This window comes from Callospermophilus lateralis, chromosome 3 (assembly GCF_048772815.1).
Source record: "Callospermophilus lateralis isolate mCalLat2 chromosome 3, mCalLat2.hap1, whole genome shotgun sequence".
Taxonomy (NCBI): domain Eukaryota; kingdom Metazoa; phylum Chordata; class Mammalia; order Rodentia; family Sciuridae; genus Callospermophilus; species Callospermophilus lateralis.
The window spans coordinates 170,545,710-170,572,660 of NC_135307.1; the positions used below are offsets into that span (position 1 = coordinate 170,545,710).

The 26,951-nt window shown below is 40.2% G+C and overlaps 1 protein-coding gene across 3 annotated transcripts in view; it reads left to right on the forward strand.

Moving 5' to 3' along the window:
• Window positions 1-26,951, forward strand: part of Dnaaf9 (dynein axonemal assembly factor 9) — a 148,487-nt gene that overhangs the window by 96,227 nt on the left and 25,309 nt on the right. For all 3 annotated transcript variants that reach the window (XM_076851594.2, XM_076851593.2, XM_076851595.2), the window contains 8 exons: window positions 5,573-5,676; window positions 11,892-12,038; window positions 13,323-13,411; window positions 13,828-13,929; window positions 14,205-14,322; window positions 16,430-16,518; window positions 17,849-18,007; window positions 23,180-23,305. In XM_076851594.2, the coding sequence (XP_076707709.1) occupies window positions 5,573-5,676; window positions 11,892-12,038; window positions 13,323-13,411; window positions 13,828-13,929; window positions 14,205-14,322; window positions 16,430-16,518; window positions 17,849-18,007; window positions 23,180-23,305 (934 nt within the window). The remainder of the gene's footprint in view (window positions 1-5,572; window positions 5,677-11,891; window positions 12,039-13,322; window positions 13,412-13,827; window positions 13,930-14,204; window positions 14,323-16,429; window positions 16,519-17,848; window positions 18,008-23,179; window positions 23,306-26,951) is intronic.

The following is a 26,951-nucleotide window of genomic DNA, read 5'->3' on the forward strand; positions in this document are numbered from 1 at the left end:
GGTCACATTAACACATGGAGTAGTGAACACATCCTGAGAATTCTGGGGACCAAACTGATTTTGACCTTTATCATCTGCTGCCTTCTTTCTGCACCCTTTTATGTTTGTCTCATGTCCACATGCAACTGTTGAGGGACACTTAAAAAAGAAAGTTCTCTACAGTGTTGAGCATGAATCAGTCATTCAGCTGCATGTTACCTATAACACTCTTGGGAACAAAATATTGAGAAAAGCTAGCAAGTCACAAAAGAACACAATTGGAATTCCATTAGTAAGAAAGCAAACACAGACAAGACTAAGTAGTATTTAGTTTATGGTGTTAAAAAGAAAAGAAAAAGGGTGGTATGTGGTGAAATTATATCAATTTGAGATATATTAATTTCCTCTGGTTATGCTGCCAATTAGGAAGGGCATAAAAGGGACTTTAAAACTAGTAGTAATGTGTGATTACAGGTGAGGTAGTATGTGCACATTCAGCTGGGTTTTGGTGGTGTTGTTTTAGTCTTTTTTTTTTAATGACATGTATACCTTTCAAATACTTTCATGGACATAGAATGAAAATCATTCAACTGTTGTATTTCCCTAGCAGTGATAAATGTTCTCTCTCCACACAGCACTGTTGGAACACTTATTTGTACAGCTAGTTGATTGAAGGAGGAAAAACCAAATTCTTTTTTTTTAATTAATTAATTTATTTTAATTATGTATACATGACAGCAGAATGCATTTTGATTCATCATACATATGCAGCACAACTTTACATTTCTATGGTTGTATACGATATATACATCACACAATATGTGCAGTCATACACGTATCTAGGGTAATAATGTCTTTCCTGCCCCATGCACCCTCCCTAGCCTCCCTCCCCTTTGCCCAATCAAAGTTCCTTTATTTTTTTCCATGCCTCACCCCCTTCCCTGTTTTGGATCAGCATCCACTTATCAGAGAGAACATTCGGCCTTTGGTTTTTTGTGATTGGCTTATTCACTTAGCATGGTATTTTTCAACTCCACCCATTTACCTTCAAATGCCATAATTTTATTCTCTTTTAATGCTGAGTAATATTTCGTTGTATATACATATCACAGTTTCTTTATCCATTCATCTGTTGAAGGGCATCTAGATTGTTTCCACAGTTTAGCAATTGTGAATTGAGCTGCTGTAAACATTGGTATGGCTGCGTTACTATAGTATGCTGATTTTAAGTCCTTTGAGTATAGACCGAGGAGTGGGATAGCTGAAAGAGAAATTAGAACACTACCCAATTCACAATAGCCTAAAAAAAAAAAAAAAAAAAAAAATTGGGAATCAACGTAACACAAGAGATGAAAGACCTCTACAATGAAAACTACAGAACACTAAAGAAAGAAATTGAAGAAGACCTTAGAAGATGGAAGGATCTCCCTTGCTCTTGGATAGGCAAAATTATTGTCAAAATGGCCATACTATGCAAAAGCACTATACAGATTCAATGTGATTCCAATTAAAATTGCAATGTCATTCCTTACAGAAATAGAAAAAGCCAAATTCTTCATTGACACTTGGTATCTTGTTTTGCCCTGAGGTCTAATTTTTCTCTCTTGTTGTGCTTTCAGAGATAGAGAGGTTAGTCAAAGGCACAACTATGTTGCAGTCCCCTGCTGTTCCTTGGGCTTTGAGGGGAAATTTCCTCTTATCTTGGGTTTTCTAATTTACTGAACACAACAGGAAGGTCAGAGCTCATCCACTAAGACATTAAGGATGAGATAAGAAGCCAGGGAGATTTTCTCAGGAGTTTTCTGGCCTCAGTCCCAAGACACCCCTGCAAAGGTCTGACCCTTTTGCCTATAGTCTGACAGTCAAGAATTCAGAGCAGACACTGGATGCAGTGGCACCCACATGTAATCCCAGCAACTTGGGAAGAAGAGGCAGGAAGATTGAAAGTTTGAAGCCAGTCTCAGCAACTTAGTGAGGCCCTCAGCAACTTAGAGATACTCTGCCTCAAAATAGAAAATAAAAAGGGCTGGGGATATTGCTCAGTGGTAAAGTACCTCTAGGTTCAATTCTCTGTTCCCAAAAATAAAATAAATAAATAAATCATCATCATCATCATCATCATCATCATCATCATCATCATTGTCCAGAGCAGGCATTAGAAGTTTTATCCCTAGGGTCTGTGGATTAGGAGAGACCAGGGCACTGGCACTGGACCACCCAGTGAGTCAGTTTATTTTTCTCATGTGAGCCCTGAGGATAATGACAGAGTTACTGCTCATGAAAGTCACAAGACAGTAATAAAATTAGATTGGGTTTACAGAGACCTTTTCTGGACTATGCCACCTAGCAAGTGCTTTTCCAGCACTGTCTGACCAGTTTCTGTTTTCTCCCTTTCCATTTTGTTTTGAGGTTTCAGAGTCTAGAGGGAGACTTCCTTATGTACCCCTTTCCTGTATTCACAGTGAAGAGGTAGAATGCTCTAATTCTTCTCTAATATTGACTCCCCCCACCCCCAAGCTTTAGAAGGATTTTGAGGTTTGTCCATTGGTAGTGGACTTGTTTCTAAGCAGCTCCACTTAACAGGTACACAAGGTGGAGAGGGAACCCAGGACATGGAAGAGTACAAGTACCAGACAGCAGGTAGAAGAACAGTTTCTACTGCATCACACCTGGGAAGTCCCCTTTTTTTCTGGAAGGGTAGTTTCATCTATAGAAGAAGTTGAGGAGGTTGCAGTTTTAGGAGAGTGTTAAAGGTTGTGGATGGCTGTGGTCTCAGTGGGGTTCCTGAAAGGAGCTGGGAGACTATAGTAGACAGGTTGCTGAATGGCACTATGGGCCTGTTGAGGCTGGGGAGTCAGGGAAGGCATGTCATTAGATTAGCCACATGTGGCTCTGGGAAGAGGAAAATGAAGGAAAAAAGTGGTGAGGGAATTAGAGGAGTCCAGCATGGTACTACTGTGCCTTTGCCTTCATCACCAAATAATTCTGTGACTTTGGGGGAAATCTCTCTAAACATGAGTCTCTTCATTAGTCCTATAAGAATCATTAACCACCTCTTGCTCTGAATTCTTCAAAAATTTTTTTTTAGTTGTAGGTAGACAGAATACCTTTATTTATTTATTTAAAAAAATTTTTTTAGTTGTCAGTGGATCTTTTTGTTTATTTATATGCGGTGCTGAGAATTGAACCCTGTGCTTTACACATATTAGGCAAGAACTTTACCACTGAACTATGACCCCAGCCCCATTATTTATTTATTTTTATGTGTGCTGAGGATCAAATCCAGTTCCTCAATGTGCTAGGCAAGTGCTCTACCACTGAGCTACAACCCCATCCCAGATATTCTGAATTTTTTTTTTCTTTTTTTTTTTTTTTTTAGTTGTAGATGGACACAATACCTTTATTTTATTTATTTTTATGTGGTGCTGAGGATTGAACTCAGTGCATCACATGTACAAGGCAGGTGCTCTACTGCTTAGCTACAGCCCCGACCCCTGCTCTGAATTCTTGACTATCAAAATGTAGTAAAGCGACACACCTTTCAGGGGTTTCTCAGGACTGAAAAGGAAAACAGTAATGTTTGTGATATGCTTGGTACTTAGGAAATACTAATAAAATCTGCTCCCATCCCTTTCCCTTGACAAAATGGAGATTAAAGTATGTCCTTTTCCTAGGGAATCAACCCTTGATGTGAATGAGAGGAATATCAGAAATTTCTGAATTAGGGGGAAATAGGAGGACTGTAGACTCTCAGGGTTCAGTGGCATCACAGGATGGGTTATTGTGAGAGCTAAAAGGATAGGATGCTGGAGTCAGAGAGTAGGCTCTGGGGTTGAAGTTATCAGAAGGTAAATGTTCCAGGTGTTTATTCAGTGCTGTGGAGTTGGCCTAGAAGAAAAGTGAGGCCATTTTGGCCTGAACATTCCTCTGATCTCTCAGAAGGAGTGGGAATACTGGCTTTGGAAGGGAAGCACCTTGAGAAACTATTGGAAATATTGTGGCAAGATCAGGGCAGTAGATGTGGACAGTAAAAAAAAGGGATTGTGTCTCCAAGGGAACAAGAATATCAAGATTAGAGAAGACTGACCCCAAAGCAGCAGTGAGGAACTTGGGTTCATTCCAGGCTACATGCAAGGGAGTGCACAGGGAAATCCAGGCTGTATTTGTCGGAGGATGGGAGGGTTACAGGACTTGAAGCTGGATGCCTTGAATTACACTGACTGCTACTGCTGCCCCAGATGGAATGGTTGGTATGTCTCTCTGACTAAACATTTATCTCTTCTTTTCAGTCAGGCTCCATCCCTTCCTCTATACCTAAAAACTGCCTCTGTCTCTCCCATTTTTCTCCATTCTCCATTAATACACACTTACTAGACCTCTTTCTTCCTTCTGGAACTCTACCTCCTCAGGAAACTTTCAGAACTTATAGCTTCAAGGTGGAAGCAGCACTCGAGTTCCTGGCCTTTGCGCTTCTCATCATTGCAACCTCCAGAACTTTGGAGCTACTTTTCTAGAACTACAATTCAAGGAACCATTTTCTCTTCTTTGTCTCTGGTCCTTTGCCTTGGCAATAAGGTATTGGTGACAGTATTTTCAAGCCTGTGCCTTGAGCTACCTTATCTCTGTAAGAATCTCTCTCTCTCCCCACCAAATTAGCTAACCCATCATCCCAATACTTTTTCTTATATAATTCATCTTTGTATGTGAACACTTACAAAGAATGGCTGTTATAGGAACAAAAAGGACCCAACTTGAACCAGCTCCCAAGAGCAGCTTCACTCAAGAGTCTAACGGGTACTCTGGTTGTTTCCTTTGAGGATCCAGAGCAAGTCCAGGCCCAACCTTAATCTTCATCATTTTAGTTATCCATCCTTTCTGTAGTCTGCTTCCTAGGACATAGACTGAGCTGTGTAACTGTCCACCAAGGAAACAACAGTCCTTCTTAGATCTGAATCCTTGTCCTGAGGAACTCACATTCAATGCCTAGCTGTCACTTGTCTTTTGCGCACATGCACACACACACGTGCGTGTGTAAGATAAATAGATGGGGGCGGGGCGAGGAGAGAGAACATCAGAACAGCAGGCACCCAGTGTCTGTAGAACCCATTTATTGCCTAATCCAAATATTCTTTTTCTGGACACATCATAAACTGAGACCCTTCAACTGAAGTCCCAGTGTTTTTTCTTGAGCCATAAGTAAGGAATGTGATCTCTTTAGAGCTGATCCAGCTTCTGCCAAGGCAAAAGAAAAGAGAATCTATAAACTCAGTAATGGAGCAGACAGAATCAAAGTCTTAGAGTATTTCCTTGGAAAGCACCTGAAGGGCATGTGAATTTTGCCCCTCCCCAAGGCTGATAGTTTATACACTTGCTGTTTTTCTAATTTTTATGCAAAGACATATGGCAATGGCTTAATTTCTCTGAGGTTACTTTGGCTTTTCCAGAGCATAGCACTCACCATTCAAACTAAGAACATAAATGCTACTGATACTGGTCTCTTGTGTGGTGTGCCCTAGTACCTATAAGAAGAATATTGGATTCTGGTCCACAGGACCCAGCTCTACAGCTCTGACCAAACCTCTTTTTCTTCCAGGAAACTTGCATTTCTTCTCTAGTGGCCTTCTGTTTTCTCACCGTCATCATGGAAGTATCATCATTTCCAAGGATCACATGAATTCCCTTTCCTTCTATGACGGGGTAGGTGTTTTACAAGTTCATGTATTTGGCAATCAGAAATCACCCACACTTCTGAGGTGAAAATCAAATATAATTCCTGTCTTCCTCATCTCCTGAGGGGTAGGATGTCAGAAACCAGCATGGCCATTGAAGCAAGCTGGCAGTGAGATTGAGAAAAGGTCTTTACACTGTTACAATGCTTGTGATCTTTGTCAACCTCATTTCTCTATTAAAGGCTAGTAAGGGCTTCTGGGTTAGAAGTACCTGTGCCCATTCACTTATCCCAAAAAGGCTTAGAAAGCAAGCCGAAAAGACCTTCAGTAGCTCCTTGCAAATTGCCTCCAGTCTAAGGACACAAAGGCTCACCCAATTTAAAACTGGAAAGAATCTTTGTGACATTGATAGGGCTCCACCCCTTAGCCACGGGAAAGAATTATAAGTGGGTCAAAAAGAAAAATGGTTGGGCTGGGGATGTGGCTCAAGCAGTAGTGTGCTCACCTGGCATGCGTGTGGCCCGGGTTCGATCCTCAGCACCACATACAAATAAAGATGTTGTGTCCACCAAGAACTAAAAAATTAAAATAATAATAATAATAAAAAACACAAATCCTATCTTTGGGGCTGGGGATGTGGCTCAAGCGGTAGCGCGCTCGCCTGGCGTGTGGCCCGGGTTCGATCCTCAGCACCACATACAAAACAAAGATGTTCTGTCCGCCAAAAACCAAAAAATAAATATTAAAATTCTCTCTCTCTCTCTCTCTCTCTCTCTCTCTCTCTCTCTCTCTTTAAAAAAAAAAACCAACTTAGAAATGATGTAAGAAATTCTGAAGAGCTGGTAGGGTGGTTCACTCCTGTAATCCCAGCAATTTAGGACATCAAGGCAGGAGAATTGCAAGTTCAAGGCCAGCCTCTACAACTTAGCAAGATCCTGTCTCAAAATAAGAAATAAATAGGACTGGGGATGTAGCTCAATGGTAAAGCACCCTTAGGTTAAATCCTCAGTGCTTATAAAAGAAAGAAATAAAGCAAGCAAGAAAGAAATTCTCAAGAAAAAATGTTTGTCAAAATTGTTCACTTGGGGCTGGGGATATAGCTCAGTTGGTAGAGGGCTTCTCATGCCCAAGGCCCTGGGTTCAATCCCCAGTACCACACAACACACACACACACACAAAAAAAAAAAAAAAAAAAAAAAAAAATTGATCACTTAATGATTTTTAATTTAAAACATGATTTAATTCATGGAAGTGTTCTTTAAATACAGTTACACATGTCCATTGACAACTCTGACAGTTGGGCATTTAGAGATAGCTCATGTAAAATGTTAAACTGACATTGAGAAAACAATCTTCTGTCCATAATATTACTTATGATAAAGTGAAAAGGACAATAAGATTAACATTTTATATATAAGTTCTAGCCACTTTAAAATAGTAAAATACTGGTTAAGTGTTACTTTATACCAAATACTGTACATGATGTATTTTGTTAAGTCCTTAAAACAATCCTATGAGGTAGGCATTAACAAGACTTAACAGAGAGTAGCAGCTCTGAGAGGTTAGTAAACTTGAGATAAAACGAATCTTTTAAAACTGATGGTTAAGTTGTGGTTTGCTTTATCACCACCTCAGATAAGTCTCATTCTACATTCTTAACCACTAGAAGAACTAAAAATCCAACCTATTAGCTAACTCTGTTCTTATCTAGGTAACTCTAGGTGAGAATTTTCCCCACTGTAGTCTCAGAAGGAACTTCAATAGGGGTGAATTGATGTTGGAAATTGTTAGATCACAAAATAAGGTCATTTAGTCACTAGTCATAAATTACTACAGGTAGGTATGGTAGGGTATTCCTGTAATCCCAGTGGCTTGGGAGGCTGAGGCAGGAGGATCATAAGTTTGAGGCCAGCCTGAGCAATTTGTCCTGTCTCAAAAAAATAAATTGAAAAAGGGCTGGGGATGTAGTTTAGTGGGAAAGTGCCCTTGGGTGTATTCCTCAGTACAGTAAATAAATACATAAGTACTACATAATGTATAGGTTACCTGAAAAAGTTGTTTTGTACTTATTTTTACTTAGGGAAAAACATATCTTCCAGATGAAGGGAAATTTCTTATTTATTATTTGCTTGAGATGACAAAAGGAAGTCTTGAAATTAGATGTGATTAGAAATTAATCTTATTAATACATAAAGCTGCAATTTTATGCTTAGGGTCTTTATGATGAGAATTATATAATTCAAAAATTGTTTTAAGGTCTTTCTGATAATCCAAGAACTAAATTCTCAGTTGCACTTGCCTTAATACATGGCTTTATTATAGTAATTTTAGAGTTTTTAAAATTGGACCTATATATGTGATGTAATTTAGAAATGTGAAAACAAATTTTCATTGTCAATATATAAATCTTTTTATATACATTAATTATTTTCTATAACTTTAAAAAAGAAAAAAAAACTTCTAACAGTCTAGCAATTATTTACAATCATTAAACAAACCATTATCACAAACAAAAAATTTTCTTTTTTTTAATTTTTAATTTTTTTGTAGTTGTAGATAGGCAGCATGCCTTTATTTTATTTGCTTATTTTTTTTATGTGGTGCTAAGGATTGAACCCAGTGCCTCATAGGTGCTAGGCAAGTGCTCTGCCACTGAGCCTCAGACCCAGCCCCCAAAAGAAGATTTTCTTTACCCCAAAGTCTCCTTATGCCCTTCCTCCTACTTCTGGTTTCCTCATGTCCTTCCTGCACTCCTGGATTTTTATCCCTGTTTTAGTTTGCATTGCTGATATATCGTCAAGTATTCTGTACCCTTTTGAGTCTGACATTTTCTACTCAGAATGATTTTTAGATTTATTCCTATAATATATATGAATAGTTTGTTCCTTTTTCTTTTTTCTTCTTTTGTTTGAGTAGTATTCCATTATATGGATATATTGTAAAGATTTTTAGACTAATTAGTAATATAAAACTCTAAAGATATTTGGAAAAGAGAATAGGAAGGCAAAAAACACTGGAAAAAATATCTTTGGTGATTAAAACCAATGAGTTAATATTTCTTTTCTATAAAGAGCTCTATCTTTTTTAACACAAAAACACTGATTCCTAAGAGGCATTCTTAATCAATAGAGGGAAGCACATCAGAAACAGCTATCATATGTAATAGTAAATAAACAAAGAGTAAATAAGAGAAGCAGTTAGCAGAGGAGAAATAGAGTAGGCGATATGAATGCCAACCAAGGGGGTGGGGGTGGGGAGCCTGAGATGAGAATAGAGGGCAATCATTGTAAATGTTTATAGATAGTATATAAATTTTTACAGATGGTATGGTAGATGGTAATGGTCAGTTCAGTCTTAAATATAGAATATGGGCAGGGGGGCGCTGGGAATGTGTCTCAGTGATAAGAGTGCTTGCCTAGCACACACGAGACCCTGCGTTCCAGCCACAGGACTGGGGGAAAAAAGCAAACAGGATATGGACCCAGATGTGGTAGCAGATCCCTGTAATCCCAGCAATTTGGGAGGCTGAGGCAGGAGGATTATAAATTCTAGGCCAGCTTCAGTAACTGAGGGAGACTCTCATCTCAAAAATTTAAGAAAGGATGGGGATATAGCTTAGTAGTAAAGTGCCCTTGGGTTCAATTCCCAGTAGCACCAAAAATAAATAAATTTTAAAAATAATGTGGAACTGTAAATGTGATTTTCTACCACATCAAAAGGGTAAGTCAGGGGCCAGGGCTGTGGCTCAGTGATAAGAGTATTTGCCTAGCATGTGTGAGTCAGTGGGTTCGATCCTCAGTACCACATAAAAATAAATAAATGAAATAAAGATCCATCTATAACTAAAAAAAAAATTTTTTTAAAAAGGATAAGGCAGTGAGTTAAAAAACAAAAATAGAAAAAAATGCCAAAATATTAGCAATAGTTGGGTTAAGGATGAGACTTTTTATCAATTTTTTAACCTTCATTCCCTGTTCTATTTTTTCCAAAAATTTATTTAATGAACATACTACTTGATCTTTAGAAACAAAAAACAAAGCCCTTTCCCTCTAATATCAGGAATAAGATTAGGATGTCAGCCTGCTTTTGCCACTTTTATTCTAACACAGTTTTGCAATATCTAGCAGAAGCAATTAGACAAAAAGAAGAAATAAAAGGTATCTAAATTGGAAAAAAATAAGTAACATTATAACTGTTCATAAATGGCATGACCTCACATCTGCAAAACCTTAATCATTCCATAAGAAGCTTCTAAAACTAATAATTCACCAAAGTTGTATGATAAAAAAAATCAGCATACCAAAATTAATTGCATTTCTACTTCCTAATAATTAGCAATCTGAAAAGGATATTAAGAAAGCAATTCCAAGGGCTGGGGCCACAGCTCAGTGGCAGAGCACTTGCCTAGCATGTGTGAGGCGCTGGGTTTGATCCTTAGCATTGCATAAAAAACTGAACAAATAAAGGCATGCTGTCTATCTATAACTGCAAAAAAAAAAGAAAGAAAGAAAGAAAGCAATTCCAAGCCAGGTGCAGTGGCACACACCTGTAATTCTAGTGGCTCCAGAGGCTGAGGCAGGAGGATCACAAGTTCCAAGCCAGCCTCAGCAAAAGCAAGGTGCTAAGTAACTCAGTGAGACCCTGTCCCTAAATAAAATACAAAATAGGGCTGGGGATGTGGGGATGTGGTTCAGTAGTAAAGTGCCCCTGAGTTCAATCCTCTGTACCAACCCCCACCCCCACCCCCAGCAATTCCATTTACAGTAGCATCAAAAAGAGTAAAATACTTAGGAATAAATTTCAATGAGGAAATAAATAATTTGTTTACCCAAAACTATGAAACATTACTGAAAAATTAAAGACAATCTAAATGGTTAGAAAGACATACATTTTCATGGATCAGAACATTTAATATTATTAAAATGACAATATTGGGACTGGGGTTGGGGCTCAGTGGTAGAGTGCTTTCAACTATAGTAGAAAAATTAACTCAGCACCACATAAAAAAATAAATACATAAAATAAGGCTATTGTGTCCAACTACAACTAAAAAATAAGTATTTTTTTAAAAAATGTAGTTAAAAAAATGACAGTACTACCCAAAGCAATTTGTAGATTCCGTACAGTCCTATCAAAATCCCAGTGGCATTTTTTGCAGTATATAAATTTTTACAGAAGTAGGAAAAACCATCCTAAAATTTATATGGAATTTAAAAAGGGCCTCAATTAGCTAAGACAGTCTTGAAAAAGAAAAACAAACTTGGAGCTCTCTAACTTTCTGATTTCAAAACTTAAAACAAAGTTTCAGTAACCTAACAGTGTAGTACTGACATAAAGTCAGATGTATAGACCAACAAAATAGAATAGAGAGCCCAGAAATAAACTCTTGCATTTATGGTCAAATGATTTTTGATAAGGATGCCAAAACCATTCAGTGAGGAAAGCACAGTCTTTCAAGAAATGGTGCTGGGAAAACTGGATATCCCATGCAAATTAAGTTGGACCCTACCTTCAACCATAGTAGAAAAATTAACCCAAAATGAATTAAAAAATCTAAGGAGAGGGAGGGGAAGGAAGGGGGCCTGAGAGTAGGAAGGATGGTGGAATGAGATGGACATCATTACCCTAAGTACATGTATGAAGACATGAATGGTGTGACTCTGCTTTGTGTACAACCAGAGATATGAAAATTTGTGCTGTATGTGTGTAATATGAATTATAATGCATTCTGCTGTCATATATAACAAAATTTATAAAGTATTAAAAATGAATTAAAAAATCTAAATATAAAAGCAAAATGATGAACTGTTTTTAAAAAAACATAAAGGAAAAGCTTTATGACATTGGGTTTGTCAGTTATTTCTTAGATACTGCATTGAAAGCACAAATAGCAAAAGAAATAATATATAAATTAAACTTTATCCAAAATTAAACTTTTGCATATCAAAAGACACGTGAGTAAAAAGAACCAAAGAATGGGAGACAGTATTTGCAAATCATATATCTGATTAAGGTATTAATATTTTAGAAGGAATTTTGAGATGACATTTTTTTTTTGAAAAAAAATTCCTGTGCTGCCCAATCTTCTGTAACTGTATTGGAAAGTTCATCTATTATTGAACCCCAGTAAATCACTCAGTGTGAAATAACTGCACTGAAATTGTTGTGTATTCTGATTTTAGTTCTGAGGACAGGCATCATGAAAATGAGTTTTCTTGCTAATGCTACTTTTTTTCTCCTTAGGACTCTACCAGTGTTGTGGCTGCCCTTTTTATCAACTTCAGAAGCTCATTGCTTCCTCATCTCCCAGTTCATTTCCATGGATCAAGCAACTTTCTGATGATTGCTCTTTTCCCCAAATCAAAGATATATCAAGCATTTTACTCAGAGGTAACATCCCATCATTTTTTTCCTTAGCAATTTAAACAGTAAGATAGTGTGTCAGAGCTAATGGTGTGGTGTGAGAGGGCCTGGCACAGAGGCAACTTCTCTATATATTCTTTTGGTTCTGGCATGGTGTTCTTGCTAGGGAGGAGTAAGAGCCTAAAGGAAACTGAATAAAAGGGTTTTCAACCTTTAAAACAAAAAACAAGCAAAAACTTAAAGTTAAAAAAAAAAACTACTTTTCCCTTCCCCCACTTTTTTCTTGGTCCTGGGGATTGAAATAGGGGCGCTTTACCACTGAGCTACATCCCCATCTCTCTTTATTTTTTGAAACAAGGTCTTGCTAAATTGCTTATTGGGTCTTGCTAAATTTCCTGAGGCTGGCCTCAAACTTGAAAACCTACTGCCTCAGCCTCCTGAGTTTCTGGGATTATAGGCATGCACTTCCACACTTGGCTGCTTTGTCCCCTTTAAATCCTAATTAGACTTATTTTCTTTCAGCCATTTTATCGAATCATAGGACCTACCTATTGAACTAGAGCTCTCCACCTTATCCCAGGCTCTCCTTCCCTATGGGTCACGGCCCTGTCCTTGTGAATAGTCCCACCTGGCAGCTGGCCAATTGTAGGTACTTAGCACAGATTGCACAGGAATTATCTGACCCACTTAGAGACCAGGCAGCAGCCAATCAAACCAATGGTCAGCTTCATGACTGGGGGAGATTCTTGGAAAGGTGTGATTACAGCAGCTTGTGAGAGGACAGTATCCCTCCCTCAAGACAGATTCACAGAATGTGGAGGAACAAGAGCTGACTTCATCTGCAGATTGGCTTCTTCAGTTAGTCTATTCTTCCCCTAACTATTTCCTGGACTTTCTACCTCCTTGCTGTTGCCCTTTCAATCTGGGAACCTAGAGACAGCCTTTCAGATTCTCTTCAGCCATTCTTCTGTGTCTAGATAGAAGTTACTTAAACCACTGATACCTACTTTATCTCCAGGAAAGAACATGCCCCTGTTTCCTAGCACCTTCCTCAAGGCTTCCTGACCTCTGGAAGAGCAGAATCCTCAAGGAGCGGAACCCAAAAAGATAGTTCTGATTCTAAAAAATACAGAACAAAATTGCTTCAGGTCTTATTTAAAACAACAACAACAACAACAAAACCCTGTTTGTTAAAATGGTTTTTCTCTGCACAGACAGTCTAGATTTTCAACAATCATCAAATCCCCATGTGGGTTCCATATCCTGTTGTTGGGTTTAAAGTATTCTTTGCTCAAATTCTGTTTTGTTTAGGTCTTCTCCCCCTGGCAACAGCAGGATAACTCAGGGCTCTCTTTAAAAGTGATCCAGGAAGATGGATTATTTGTGGAACAAAAGAAATTGTAAGTGGCTGCCTTCAGTGTTTGTGCTTGCTTCCCTAAGCTTTGTGGGTGTGCTTTCTGCAGGATGACTTACATTATGTAACACAGGGGTCTTGGCTTCTGAAAGGGCCAGCAGTCATTTCAGTGTTGCCAACTTGCAAGTAGCTAGTGCTCATGGGAAATAGAAGGCAAGAGAAATGAAATCTACTAAGAATCAGAAACTGATACTACTGTCAAGGGCTTTCAGACCATTCATCCTATGTGGGCATGCTAGTCGTCATGCACTCATACCACATTTTAAGTCAGTGAGATGCTTATTTTGGAAGCATTGACTCTGTCATGGGATTTGGCTTGAAAGCCTGCCTCAGAACCAGTTGTGTAAAGTATGCATGCTGTATGGAAGTGGAATTCTAATCTGTGATCTTTTGGTATTCTAGGCACTCTAGTGCGCAGAAACTCTTTCGTGCCCTGAACCATCCTGCTGGGGAGAAGTGGAGTTCTTCAAAGCTGCTCTCAGCTAAACTCCCAGAGCTGGACTGGTGAGCTTTGGGTGTCTGATTTTAGATGTTTAATGTTCTAGCTTTTGAAATGTCAGAAACCTCAGGGTTGGTCCTTTCTAAAACCCCCCTTTTCTCCATAGTTTCTTAGGGATCCTTGTAAAAAGGTAGTAGTGATGCACCATATACAATTTTATTCTCTAGAAAGAATTTCTCTAAGGCTTATTTTTTAGCAGTTCAGTAAGAAGTTGTTGTGAGTGGGCAGATCAGGCAAGGCTGGTGATGGTGACATGTTAGCACTGTCTTTGTTTTTCCAGGTTTCTTCAGCATTTCGCTGTCAGCAGCATTAGTCAGGAGCCTGTGATGCGGATCCATCTTCCGATCCTGCTGCAGCAAGCTGAAATCAGCCCTCCTCACAGAGTAGAAAATGACAAGGTAGAGAAGCTCACCAAATATGCTGGGAATTCACAGGAGGATAATCCTTAAAGCCTGCCCTTGGGTCTTTTTTGTCAGTTAACAAAAGGAGCTCAGGTGGAGTCCCTTTTATAAGGCACTCCACCTCCTTGGATACTGATGTAATGATATACATGAAACCTGCTCTATACAATGTCAGGCCAAGTCTCATGACAGTGATGAATCCTGGCATCTTGCCATGCCCTCCCTTTGCTTTTCCAGGTCTTTTAAACTTTCATTCAGTGCTCTCAGCTCTTTCTGGTTGTGCAAAGGACTTACTTAGCAGTGGATCTGTTGCACATAATAAGGGTTAGAGTGCCCATGTTATTTGGGCCTGGGTGGAATCACCAGAGTAAGATGATACTCTGTAAACATTGTTCTCCACAGAGTGGATTTTAACTACTCTTACCTCACACTTCTCTCCTCTTGACCTCCTCCCACTGTCCGTCTGTTCCTTCAGGAGACATATGTTGTAATAGACTCAAAGAGGGCATTCGTTTCTGTGCAAATCAGCTGCAAAAGGAAATAGAATCACTAAACCATTAGAAGCATCATTTGTTTCCCTTAGATGAAAGTATAAAATGTTTGAAAATGCTTCTTATATTTTATTTAAAAAGCTGCTATCAAGTTGGATGTGGTGGCACAAACCTGTGATCCCAGAGACTCCAGAGACTGAGGCAGGAAGATTATTAGTTCAAGGCCAGCTTTGGCAACTTAGCAAGATCATGCCTCAAAATTAAGTAAAAAGGGCTAGAGGTGTGGGTCAGTGGTAGAGGGCCTCTAGGTTCAATCCCCAGTACAACAAAAAAAAAGTTAGAAAGTGTCTGCCTTTATACATATGTACTGTGATATGAAGGGCTAAGACCTGGGCAGAGTGAGGAGTAGGAACTGATATGGGGAAAGCTGAATGGAGAAGGATAAACAAAATGTCGATGTTACCTGTGACTAGGCCTATCTCAAGGAGTCTTGCCTATTGTAAAATAAAATATGTATTTTTTGAGGTCTTTGCTATGCTCTGTCATTTGCATAGACATCATTCAGTGGTTGCCTGGTTCCTGCTTGACCCCTTCTTTTTCAATGAATTTTTTTTTTTTTTTTTTTTTTTGGTACTGAGGATTAAACACAGAGCTTTACACAAGCTAAGCAAGTGCTTTTCCACTGAACTAAATCCTCGGACCTTTTTATATTTTATTTTGAGACAGGGTCTCAAGAAATTGCTTGTGTTGGCCTTGAACTTGCAAATCCTCCTGCCTTAGCCTCAAATACCTGGGAATATAGGCATGTACCATCACACCCAGTCTCAGTGAATTTCTTAAATGGCTTTTTAGTATCTACCTAAAGAGGGGCCTGTTTTTTCTTATTTTTGTGTGTGTGTGGTGCTAAGGATTGAACCCAGGGCCTTGTGCATGCAAGGCAAGCACTCTACCAACTGAGCTATATCCCCAGCCCAAGAGGGGCCTGTTTTTTGTGGCCATGTAATGAGGTGAGGACAATCCAGCTGGCTTCTCTTTTCCTTGGGAATCAGAAGTGCTTCCCCATGCCCAGTGAATTTTGTTTCAGGCCACTGTGGCTCAGAGACACAGGCAGCAAGGCAGAAACATCCACAGAGCAGCTCCTGTCCTCTGCCAAGTTTGTCACACCAGTGTAGCCTAAGGCATTTTTGTCTCAGACCTCCTTTCTGCCTATTATTTTCCTAAGAAGTATTATTGTTGGAAATAATCATCTTATCCCTGAATTTACAAAAGAGGTTTGTGGTCTCAAGCAGATTGGCTTTTTAATACATTATATTTTAACTGATATATTCACAACCTGTTTCACAGCAATTAGAATAGTAAGACTACATTGTATATGGTATTTGTTATGTGCCAGGCACTATTCTAAGCACTTGAAATAAATTAACTTTGTTACTCCTCACACCCAACCCTACAAGATAGGTTTTGTCATTGTCCCAAGGTCACAGAGCTGATGAAAAGTGGTGCTGAGGTTCAAGCCCACAGAGCCAGACTCCAGAAGTTCAGTTCTCTTAACGTCTTACTCAGTGCTGCCTCTTGGTTGAATTGCAAACCCACATGACTTTTCTTTCATGTAGGTAATTATCAGCATTGTAACTGGCCTGCCAGGCTGTCATGCTAGTGAGCTCTGTGCTTTTCTGGTCACTCTGCATAAGGAATATGGCAGGTTAGTATGTCTGCTGCCTTTGCTTTGGGAATGGGATTCTATGCCTGGGCCTGTCTAGTAATGGGGTGACTTTAGACCTCATACTGGTCTTTGGTGCAACTGGTATTGGCACAGTAGTCATCCATCCATCTGTTTGTTTAACACACTATGCTGAGTGCTTCCTGTATGCCAGCTACTGATCTAAGTGTAGGGAATACATCACTGAGCAAAACAGAAGAAAATCTCTGCTCTAATGGAGTTTACATTCTAGTTTGGGAAGATACTTAACCAGGTAAGGAAAATAGTCTATATTAGCTAGTGTAAAAGGCTTTGGAGAAAATAAAGCAGAGAATTGCAGACTGGGAGAGGGATTCCAGTTTTAAATTGAGTGGATGGTTAGGGAAGACCTCACTGAAAAGGTGATATTTCCACAACAACATGAAGAAATAAGGGAGCTAACCATTTGGTATCTGGGGAAGAGCACAACAGCAGGTTGAGCAAATTCAAAGGGATGGGAGTGTGCCTGATCAGCAGGGGATGGGAGTGTGCCTGATCAGTCTGTGCCATGGTGATCATAAGAACTTGGGAGCTGGTAGAATTAGTGAACCTTCCATGACCACAGAGGGACCACATGAGTACTGGTGCAACTGGGACATGTTGGCTCAGGTGAAACTGGGAAAATTATTCATCCATCGCTTCACTGGACTGGCAGATGATTAATCAACTCTTCTTGACTGACCTGGGTACAGAATATCTAGTCAGTGTACTCCAAAGTAAAGAATCCTGCAGGAGGCTTTAAAGGAATTAAGAAAACTAAAATTGCATAAGGAATTTAGTGTGAGAAATTGCAGGGAATGAGGAGAACAGTTTTAGAGAAATGCTAGGGAATTATTGGACCTTGTTTAATAAACACTTAATGGCTAACCAGTTCATCATGTCTAGTGCTGTTATTCTATAAACATTCTGAATTCTTTATCTGCCTATTTCTTATTCTTAGCAAGAGTTTTACTAAGTGCTATACTGAAACCATTTATTGCATGGTTCTTCAGAAAATCACTGCCCGGTGAGAAGTCTTTCTCACCTCTGAAGTCTATTGATCATGAGCTTACTTGTTTTCCCTGTGGCAGGGGTTTTCCTGTCAAAAGTGCCAGTGATAGTAGCTTCCGAATTTGGGGCTCTCAATGCATCTAGTACTTTCTGCCTTTTTCTGTGACCCTAGGATTGCTTTATCCTATATGGATTCAGTGGGCAGAATGTCTTTGGAATACAGGTCACATTTGAATCCATTACTGAGCCTACAGGGCCAAGCCATCAAGTAGCCCCGGTGCTGAGATTACATTTCCATTTCCAGGTGGATGGTGTACCGCCAAATCATGGATAGCTCTGAATGTTTTCATGCTGCCCACTTCCAGAAATACCTTTCTAGTGCCCTGGAGGCCCAACAGAATCGCTCTGCCCGTCAATCAGCCTACATCTGCAAGAAGACCAGACTGCTGGTAGTATTACAAGGGTAAGCATTTGACATCTGGTTACAGTTGGGTAGGGTAGTAACCTTGGCATTACTATTACTTAATGTGTAGCAAACCTGGGGCACAGAATAAGCCCTGCATGGGCATAAACACTCTCCATGCTACACAGACAGGCTAGGCCTTGATCCAGCAAGCATCCTATTACCATATTGTGGGTTAGAGTGGCTAGAGTAGTTTACATAAGTTTCAGGTTTGGTTTCAATACCAGAAGGTGCAAATTAGGGAATCTATTCAAGGTTCTCTGATAATTCTTGGAACAATAGTGGTCTCTAACCCTCTTTCTTTGTCATCTAGATAAGGGGGCCTCATCTGTTTTACTCCTTCCTCCTGCAGAATTGCAGAGGTGGCTCCTATACTCAGCTGTCTGCAGTACCCCTATTCCCTGTATGGCTAGCTCTGAAGGGTTTCTTAGGACCCTCAGTAAGGAGCATGTATTGACCAGTTAGGTAAGAAGCCCCCTGTTCATGACTGGTATAGAACCATGATTATAGCCTCCCAGCTCCTTAAGTCCCTGTGTAAGTAGGATTATCATGGGCATGCAATATCTAGGCAAGTACTCTACTACTTTTTCAGGTTTGACAGAGCATATACTACTGTCCTGACTGAACAATGGTCCCTTGACCTGTTGTTCTCAGGCCTCTAGGGAGGAGCCCCTTACAGGTCCATTATCATCTGGGCCCAGAGAGGAACATGCCAGGCCAGGAAACCATGTGCTCTGCCTTTCACTCTTTTATTATGGTTGATAATAAAGAAGCTTTTGGATGTTCTCACAAAATGCTTTTGTGCTATGCTACATTTTTTGTGGTCATAATAATCAGTGTTTGCAATAAGTTAGTCATTTCCAGTAAAGAATGGGCCAGGATCCAAGGCCCTGTTGGGCACCTGGCTGTGATGATGGGAAGTTGAAGGATCTGGGATGGTGGTCCCGAGGAAGGAGGCAGGTGGAACTGTGCATATTCAGGGCCATCATGCATTGGCAGACCTTGTTATCGCACCCTTCCTCCATCTTCTCTTCTGTCAGCCCTCTTGTCCTACCTGTGAGTTCAGGTCATGGAAACTACAGAGGAAGAGTCTAGACATGAAATTACTTGATTTCTTCAGGTTTTTCATTACTTCTACTGGTCAAAGGAGTGGGTTGACCCAGCTTCATCACCTGCTCCTGCCAGAGTTGAGAGTCACTGGGATTGTGGACCTGGAGGGAAATTTGGCAGCTTGCCACTGTGCAGCTGAGGTCATTTTCACCCTCCATCATTTTAGAGAGCATCATTGACCCCTTTTCTTTGATTTTCAAGCCTGCAAAAGTATCAGCTGTCTGAACTGTAGTACAATAGATGATCTCTCTCTCTCTCTCTCTCTCTCTCTCACACACACACACACACACACACACACACACACACACAGAGCCACCTCTGCAATTCTGCAGGAGGAAGGAGTAAAACAGTCATTTTAATGCAATAGAATTTCCCTTGGGAGGTTCTAGCAGGATTCTCTTTTTTTTTTTTTTTTTAATATTTTTTAATATTTAGTTTTCAGCGGACACAGCATCTTTGTTTGTATGTGGTGCTGAGGATCGAACCCGGGCCGCACGCATGCCAGGCGAGCGCACTACCACTTGAGCCACATCCACATCCCAAGCAGGATTCTCTTGATGACCAGAGTGAATGGCCAAGGACCTTCTCTTTTGGGGCATTCCCAAATGCACAAGCCTTATCAAAGAGCCTGCAGCCTGTTTTTACTCTAACCTTTTCCACTAAAATTAATGAAGATTAACAGATGCTCCATTAATCTCCAGGTTCCCCAGCCACCCTTTCTAAGGGAAATTCTATTGCACTAAAATGACTGAAATCCGTGTGTGTGTGTGTGTGTGTGTGTGTGTGTGTGTGTGTGTGAAAGAGAGAGAGAGAGAGAGAGACAGACAGACAGACAGACAGACACTGGCAGTTGAACCCAGTCCTCTTAATTTTTTATTTGAGACAGGGTCTCTCTAATTTGCTGAGGTTGACCTTGAACTTGTGATACTTCTTCCTCAGCCTCTCAAGTAGCTGAGTTTATATCCTTGAGATTAATAGGACTCTATTGATTATAATGAACTTGGACAAGAAAGAACCTCCAAGCACCAAGAAAGGGAGGCTCCAAGAAAGAGCCTCCCTTTTCAGAAGGGGAAAAGTTATTGTTGAGGAGTATGGTTGAAAGTTAAATCCATTTAATGCTCCCACAAAGATCTTTGGAGCAGGCAATATGCAAGTGTCCATCCCATTTACCATGTGTGCTGCTATCAAGACTTGGCGGTGCCTACAGTGTGTGGTGCTCTCCTGGTATCCAGTCCTACCCAGGCACTACAGTGGAAAGATCCCCATGTGACCATCCATACACACATGTCCAGACAGGGAGAAAAGCCATCAAGCAGAGGGCTTGCTCTCAAAGCATGTGCACAGGCAGCTAAACTTAAGGTCTTTTGTGTGAATTTCCAGAGACACCAAATAAATAAAACACAGACACACACTTAACCTTTAAACAAGCTTCAGGATGGCTTCTCCACTCTCAGCTCCCCAAATAGGAGACCAAGAGAAAGTCATGAAAGGCTGGCAAGAGAGAGTGAGCACTTTTGGAAGTGGGCTTTTACTGGGGGGACCTTTATTCTTAGAAAATTCCATCCAAAAAAGGTCAGAAAGGGGGCAGGGTTACAAAGGACAGGTGGGGCCATGGGACAACACGCCTACTTCTGAAGAAGAAGTGCCCTCAAACTTCGGGACAGGGCAATGTGCAGGTCACTACAAGGTGTAATGAAGGTCAAAGCCTCTCTGCTCCAGGATGGAGGGCGTGAATCTATTCAGAGTGGCTCCCCACAAGCCTCATGGGGGAACTCCCCCCACACCAAGGCCAAGGACCGAACTGAGGGCCTTGTGTATGCTAGGCAAGTGCTCTACCACTGAGCAAAATCCTCAACTCCTCATATGGAAACTCCTGAACTTAGCACCCCTTGTCCTCTGAAGTTCTGCTGACTGGACAGGATTGAGGCCAGACCTGGGTAGGAGGTAGGAGATGTTGTAGTGTGGAATGAAGCCAAAGGCTTTTTTGCAGATGAGTTGTTTGTAGAAACTTAGGAAATGGCTCAGGCAGGCTTTACCTTCCCCCACCTGCCACTGACCTCCTAAGGGCACAGAGAGACCCAGGCTGATCTAATATACAAGGCTGTGGGTCAGGTTTGACTTCCCTCCACAAAAACAGACCTTTTGGTGATAGTCTAGGTCAGTTGGGACAGTGTGAGTGTTGTCCACCATGTGAAGAGGGCAGGTCCCCTCTGTGTGGCCAAGGATCTACAGTGGGGCAGGGTGGGGTGCCAAATGTCCCTACCCTGTTCATCTACTCTACTTTAGGCACTAGGGAGTATAGCACACAACTACATTTTCATTGCAGACCATCAGTAAACAAATGAGAAAAGACAACATGTAAGAAAAAGACACAATAAAAGAAAAACCCAACAAAAATAATAAAAAGAACTTACATAACTAATGATCAGTGCTTTTAGGGGGAAAAAATTGGGGGAAAAGCATGGAGTTCCAAAAGGGGGTATTGCTGTATTGAACACAGTGTATGAAGTCAGAGGATGCCTCTCATAAGATGCCATTTGTGTGTTAAAGCACTTACCTAGCATGCACAAGGCCCCAGGTTCAATCCCAAGCACTGCAAAAATGAAAACAACAAAAAAATGCCACTTGAGCAGAGAACTGAAGGGAGAAAGGGATCGAACTGTCAGATATCAGAAGAAAAGAGCATTCCAAGTAGAGGGGAAAGGAGAATACTAAGGTAGAAGTATGCCTGGCATGTTCAGGGAAGAGTCAGGAGGCCAGAGTGGTGGGATTAGGGGAAGGGACAGGGTGGTAGATGAAATTCTTCCCTGTATTGTGGGGGATTAGATCATAAAGGGCTACCTGACTTATTGTTAAGGGCTTTGGCTTTCAGACTGGTTTTGAACAGTGATGCCATTATTTGACTATGGGGTTAGTATATCCCTCTAGCTTCAGTGCTGAGAACAGATTGGAAGGAGGAAAGGACAGAAGTAGGGGACCAGCTGGGAGGCTGTTGGCATGATCTAGGCAGGAGATTGTAGCAGTTTGGACTCACTGGTACTGCAGGTATGTGAGCAATAATCTCTTCTAGTTGCATGTTAAAAACTGAGAAAAAATGGAGTCAATGAAGACTCCACATACATCTTTTAGCCTAGCTTCTGAAAGAGTATAGAATCCCCTCTGATAAGGAAGACACAGCCTTGGGAGGAGCAGACTTGGAGGAGTCAGATTATGAACTATTAGGTTCAAAGTAAAGATATTCAAAATGGCTCTAAATCTGGGTTTTGGAGGAAATTCCAAGCAGAAGACAAGAATGCAGTCAGTATTTGACACATCTACTGCTCTGAACAGGTCTGATGATCTTTTTTTAATATATTTTTTTACATATTTATGGACCTTTCTTTTATTCTTTTATTTATATTGCTGCTGAGAATCAAACCCACTGCCTCACACATGCTGGGCAAGTGCTCTACCACTGAGCCACAACCCTAGCCCCTCTGATGATCCTTTGAAGTGGGAAGGAGGGGAAAAGAGCAACTAAAGAAAATAGACATCAGCAGGAGTTCCTAACTTGATTAGAAAACATGCCCCAAAGCTGGCCTCTAATCCCAGTGACTCAAGAGGCTGAGGTAGGAGGATCTCAAGTTTGAGGCCAGCCTCAGCAACTTAGTGAAACCATCAACAACTTAGCATGACCTTGTCTCAAAATAAAAAATAAAAAGGGCTTGGAATGTAGCACCCTTGGGTTCAATCCCTAGCATAAAAAAAGGGATCTGGAATAAAACAGGCCTAGGGACATCAAGTAGGGGAGCCCTGTAGTCACTGCAGGCTTCCTTTACCCCATGAACAGGTTGGCTCTTCTACCCATTCTTTCACAGTTAGGAGGACTAACAGAACTTGGGAATGTAGAAGCACTTTGGGGATTCCTGGGATTCTGAATTACGAAGTTGAATAATAGACACCAAGGAACCCAATTATAGGCTCCTCCTATTGGTCTTCCTTCTATCCATGCTAACTCAGCCACTCAGCATGCCTCTTACCCGTCTCTGTAGCTCCAACCAGTATTCCTTTTTTCCCCTTCAGCTACACGGATATAATTGATGTCATCCAGGCCCTGCAGACCCACCCAGACTCAAATGTCAAGTCCTTCTTCACCATTGGTGCCATCACGGTTTGCATGGAGCCCCTGAGCTGCTACATGGAGCACAGGTAGATATTTAGGACCATCTTCAGCCCATGAGATGTGGTGTAAGTAAATGTACGGAAATCGACATTTTCCTTACCCACCAGAAGACAAATATTTATGTATGTTTGACTTTTGGAACACATCAGTGTGCCTTGTATGTAATAAGTGCTCGGTCACTCTTTGATTAGTGCTAGGTCATCAAAGGACCCAAAAAGTCCAAGGGAAAAGAGAGTCAATATTGGGTACAGTCTTAGCCTTTGTGAGGACAAGAACCATTTCCATTTAATACTTAGTATATAGTGCTCATGAAATATCTATTGAGGGCTGGAGATGTGGCTCAGTAGTAGAGCACTTATTTACCCATTATGCATGTGAAGCTCTGGGTTTAATCTCCAGCACTGAAAAGAAAAATTAAAAGAATGGGTACTCCAGGCTGAGGTTGTGGCTCAGTGGTAGAGCACTTGCCTAGCAAGTGTGAGGCACTGGTTCGATCCTCAGCACCACATAAAAATAAATACATAAAATAAAGGTATTGTGTTCATCTACAACTAAATAAAATAAAATAAAAAAAAGAATGGTACTCCAACATGTGTATACTAAGAGTCCTCAAAGATAGTTTAAGATATTAAAGGTCTCAAAGGGGCTGGAGGTGTAGCTCAAGAGCAAAGCCATTGCCTAGCACGCAAAGCCATGGGTTTGAAACCCAGCACTGTAAACAAATGAAAAAAATAAAATAACCGAGGATGAGCGTATAATATAATCTGTCTAAACATAGAAATGAGACTAAAGTGAGCTGATTATGGTTACAGAATATAAAATATAAGCAATAGATTCAGGGGTAAGTAATAGGAAATATAAGTATACTTATTTCCTCATTTTTTTCAGACTGGAAGATTAGAAATGTTTAAGTCAGTAAATTCAAAGATACTGATTTGCTCAGTTTTTAGATATTAATGAGAAATTTCAAAATTACTAATCTGAATTCCTTCCAGAAAATAATTTACTGTAGTAGATTTAATAATGCTCTGTTGAAAAACTAAAGATTAGCTCATGGTGTACGTGGATAGAATAAAAGAGATATGGATACTGTAATCAAGAATAGAAAGTTATAGGCAGGTGCAGTGGCACACATCTGCAATCTGGCTGCTCAGGAGGCTAGGCAGGATTGAAAGTTTGAGGCCAGTCTGGAAACTTTGATTATGTCTCAAAATAAAAAAATTAAAATGGCTGGGGAGATATAGCTTAGTGGTAGAGTGCCACTGGGTTTAATTCCCAGTACAAGAAAAGAAGGAGTAGGGGGCCAGAGGGGGAAGAAAGGAAGAGGAGGAAGAGCAGAAGGAGGAGAAGGAGAAGAGTAGAAAGTTACTAAATAGATGGATGAGGCACACCTGTAATCCCAGCAGTTTGGGAGACTGAGGCAGGAGGATTGTTAGTTCAAAGCCAGCCTCAGCAAAAGTGAGGCACTAAGCAATTCAATGAGACCCTGTCTCTAAATAAAATACAAAGTAGGGCTGGGGATGTGGCTCAGTGGTCAAGTCCCCTGGGTTCAATCCCTGGTACCCCCTTCCAAAAAAAAAAAAAGAGAAGAAGAAGAAGGTTACTAAATAAACTTAAATTCATTCCATTAAAAAATTTAAAGAGCTGGAAGGTATGGCTCAGTGGAAGAGCACAGGGTTGGCTTCAGGTTCAATCCCTAGCACCCAGTACAAGAAGTGTGTGTGTGTGTGTGTGTGTGTATTTAATTAGCCAGTATTATGTCCATAAATTTAAAAAAAAGAAAGAAGAAAAACTATTCTTACATCCTTAAATGGCCAACTTTGGTAGATGAAAAATATGCTACAGCAAAAGCAGCCCCTCTCAACAAGAACCAAAGAGTTAAGGGAGGAACTGTGATTGGGCAAAGGGGAAGGGAGGGGACATGGGGTCAGGAAAGATGGTGGAATGAGGTGGACATCATTATCCTAGGTACATGTGTGAATGCACGTATGGTGTGACACTATATCGTGTACAACCAAATAAATGAGAAGTTGTGCTGCAATTGGGTACAGTGAATCAAAATGCATTCTGCTGTCATAGCTACCTAATTAGAATAAATAAATAAATAAATTTTTAAGAAGTGTTATTAAAAATTATATTAAATGTAAAAAGAGAAAAAAAGGAAAAAAAAGAACCAAAGAGTTAAATCTAGTATTTTTTACCCTGCAAATTTGGATTTGACTATGCAACTGCTTTGACCAATAGGACATTAACATTGCATGAAACAGAAGCATGAGAAGTGTTTACAAATTGGGATTTTTCTTCCCTTGCTTCGGAGCTGAGACTAAACTAGGAGCTTAGGCTCCAGGAACCTAAACTAGGCTGCTGGAGGATCAAGAGGCCACAGGAAGAGTGGGGCCCTGCCATCCCAGCCCTGTTATCTGGACTAAGGCCGCATTTCTACCTTTGTGTAAGACTATCTTAAACAATCAGCCACAGCTGAACTGCCCCAAGCAAAAACCAACTGCCTAGTCCTTCTGATTCTGTTCTGCACAATGAATCATAAGAAATAATAAATAGTAATACTTTTTATCAGGGTTTTATGTTTTGTTTTTGTGATTTTTTTTTTTTTTTTTTTTTGAGACAAGGTCTCAAGACTGGCCTTGAATTTTTGATCCTCATGCCTCAGCCTCTCAAGTAGCTGGAACATGCATGTGCCACCACCATTGGCTAAATGGTCATAATTTTAAGCCATTTAGCCTTAGGGTGATTTAGTACACTGTTACAAGTATACTGATGATAGAAATGTAAAATCTCTAGGGAGATAAATTTGGCCATGTTATTGCTAGAGTTTTATCATATAGTTTTATTTCTGCAAGTGAATAAAGATGCATGTATTTATTTTTGTTTCAGGGAGAATTTTCTTTTTTCCCCACATTCAGCTTTATATTATTATTATTATTATTTCTTCAATGCTGGGAATTGATCTAACGCAGGCCTTGTGCATGCAAGGCAAATCCTCTACCACTGACTGACACCCCTAACCCCAAGGGGAATTCTTAATTTCAAGCAGTTGAACCCACTGGAGCATGTATACATAGAAGGGAATCTATAAAGAACATTAAGTAACTTGCAGATTCTCCAAGAGAGCCCAAAATTCAGGCTGTGGTGTTGGCTAGGCAGCCAGGAGGAACCCTCAACTTTCCATAGGGCTGCTCTCATAAGGTGTATCTCTACTACTTCCTTCACTAGAATGTGTGATCTGTTAACCATATATTCCCTTACCTTGCTTACTGCCAGTTGGAGTCTTGTGGTACCATTATTTATTTGATGAAGTATAATTCACATATATGCAGACTGTAAGGAAGGCTGGAAAAGCAATTTTCTGCTCTTCTATTAGGGAATAGATTTCCTAACCAAGCAGAGAAAAGATGATTAGAAGGTATTAGGCATTCTAAAACATGGCAGATGTGGTCTGTGATATCACAACAATGCTGTTTATATTTAAGAACTGGAAATAATCTAAATGCTTATTAGTAAGAGATTGGTTAAATTTGAGATATAGATATATAATGAGATGCTATGCAGGTATTTAAAAAAATCAAGTAGACTTTTATGTACTAACATGGAAAAATATTCACAATATTTTCTAAATTTCAAAAGCAAATTGCCAAAACAATATGCATTTTTATA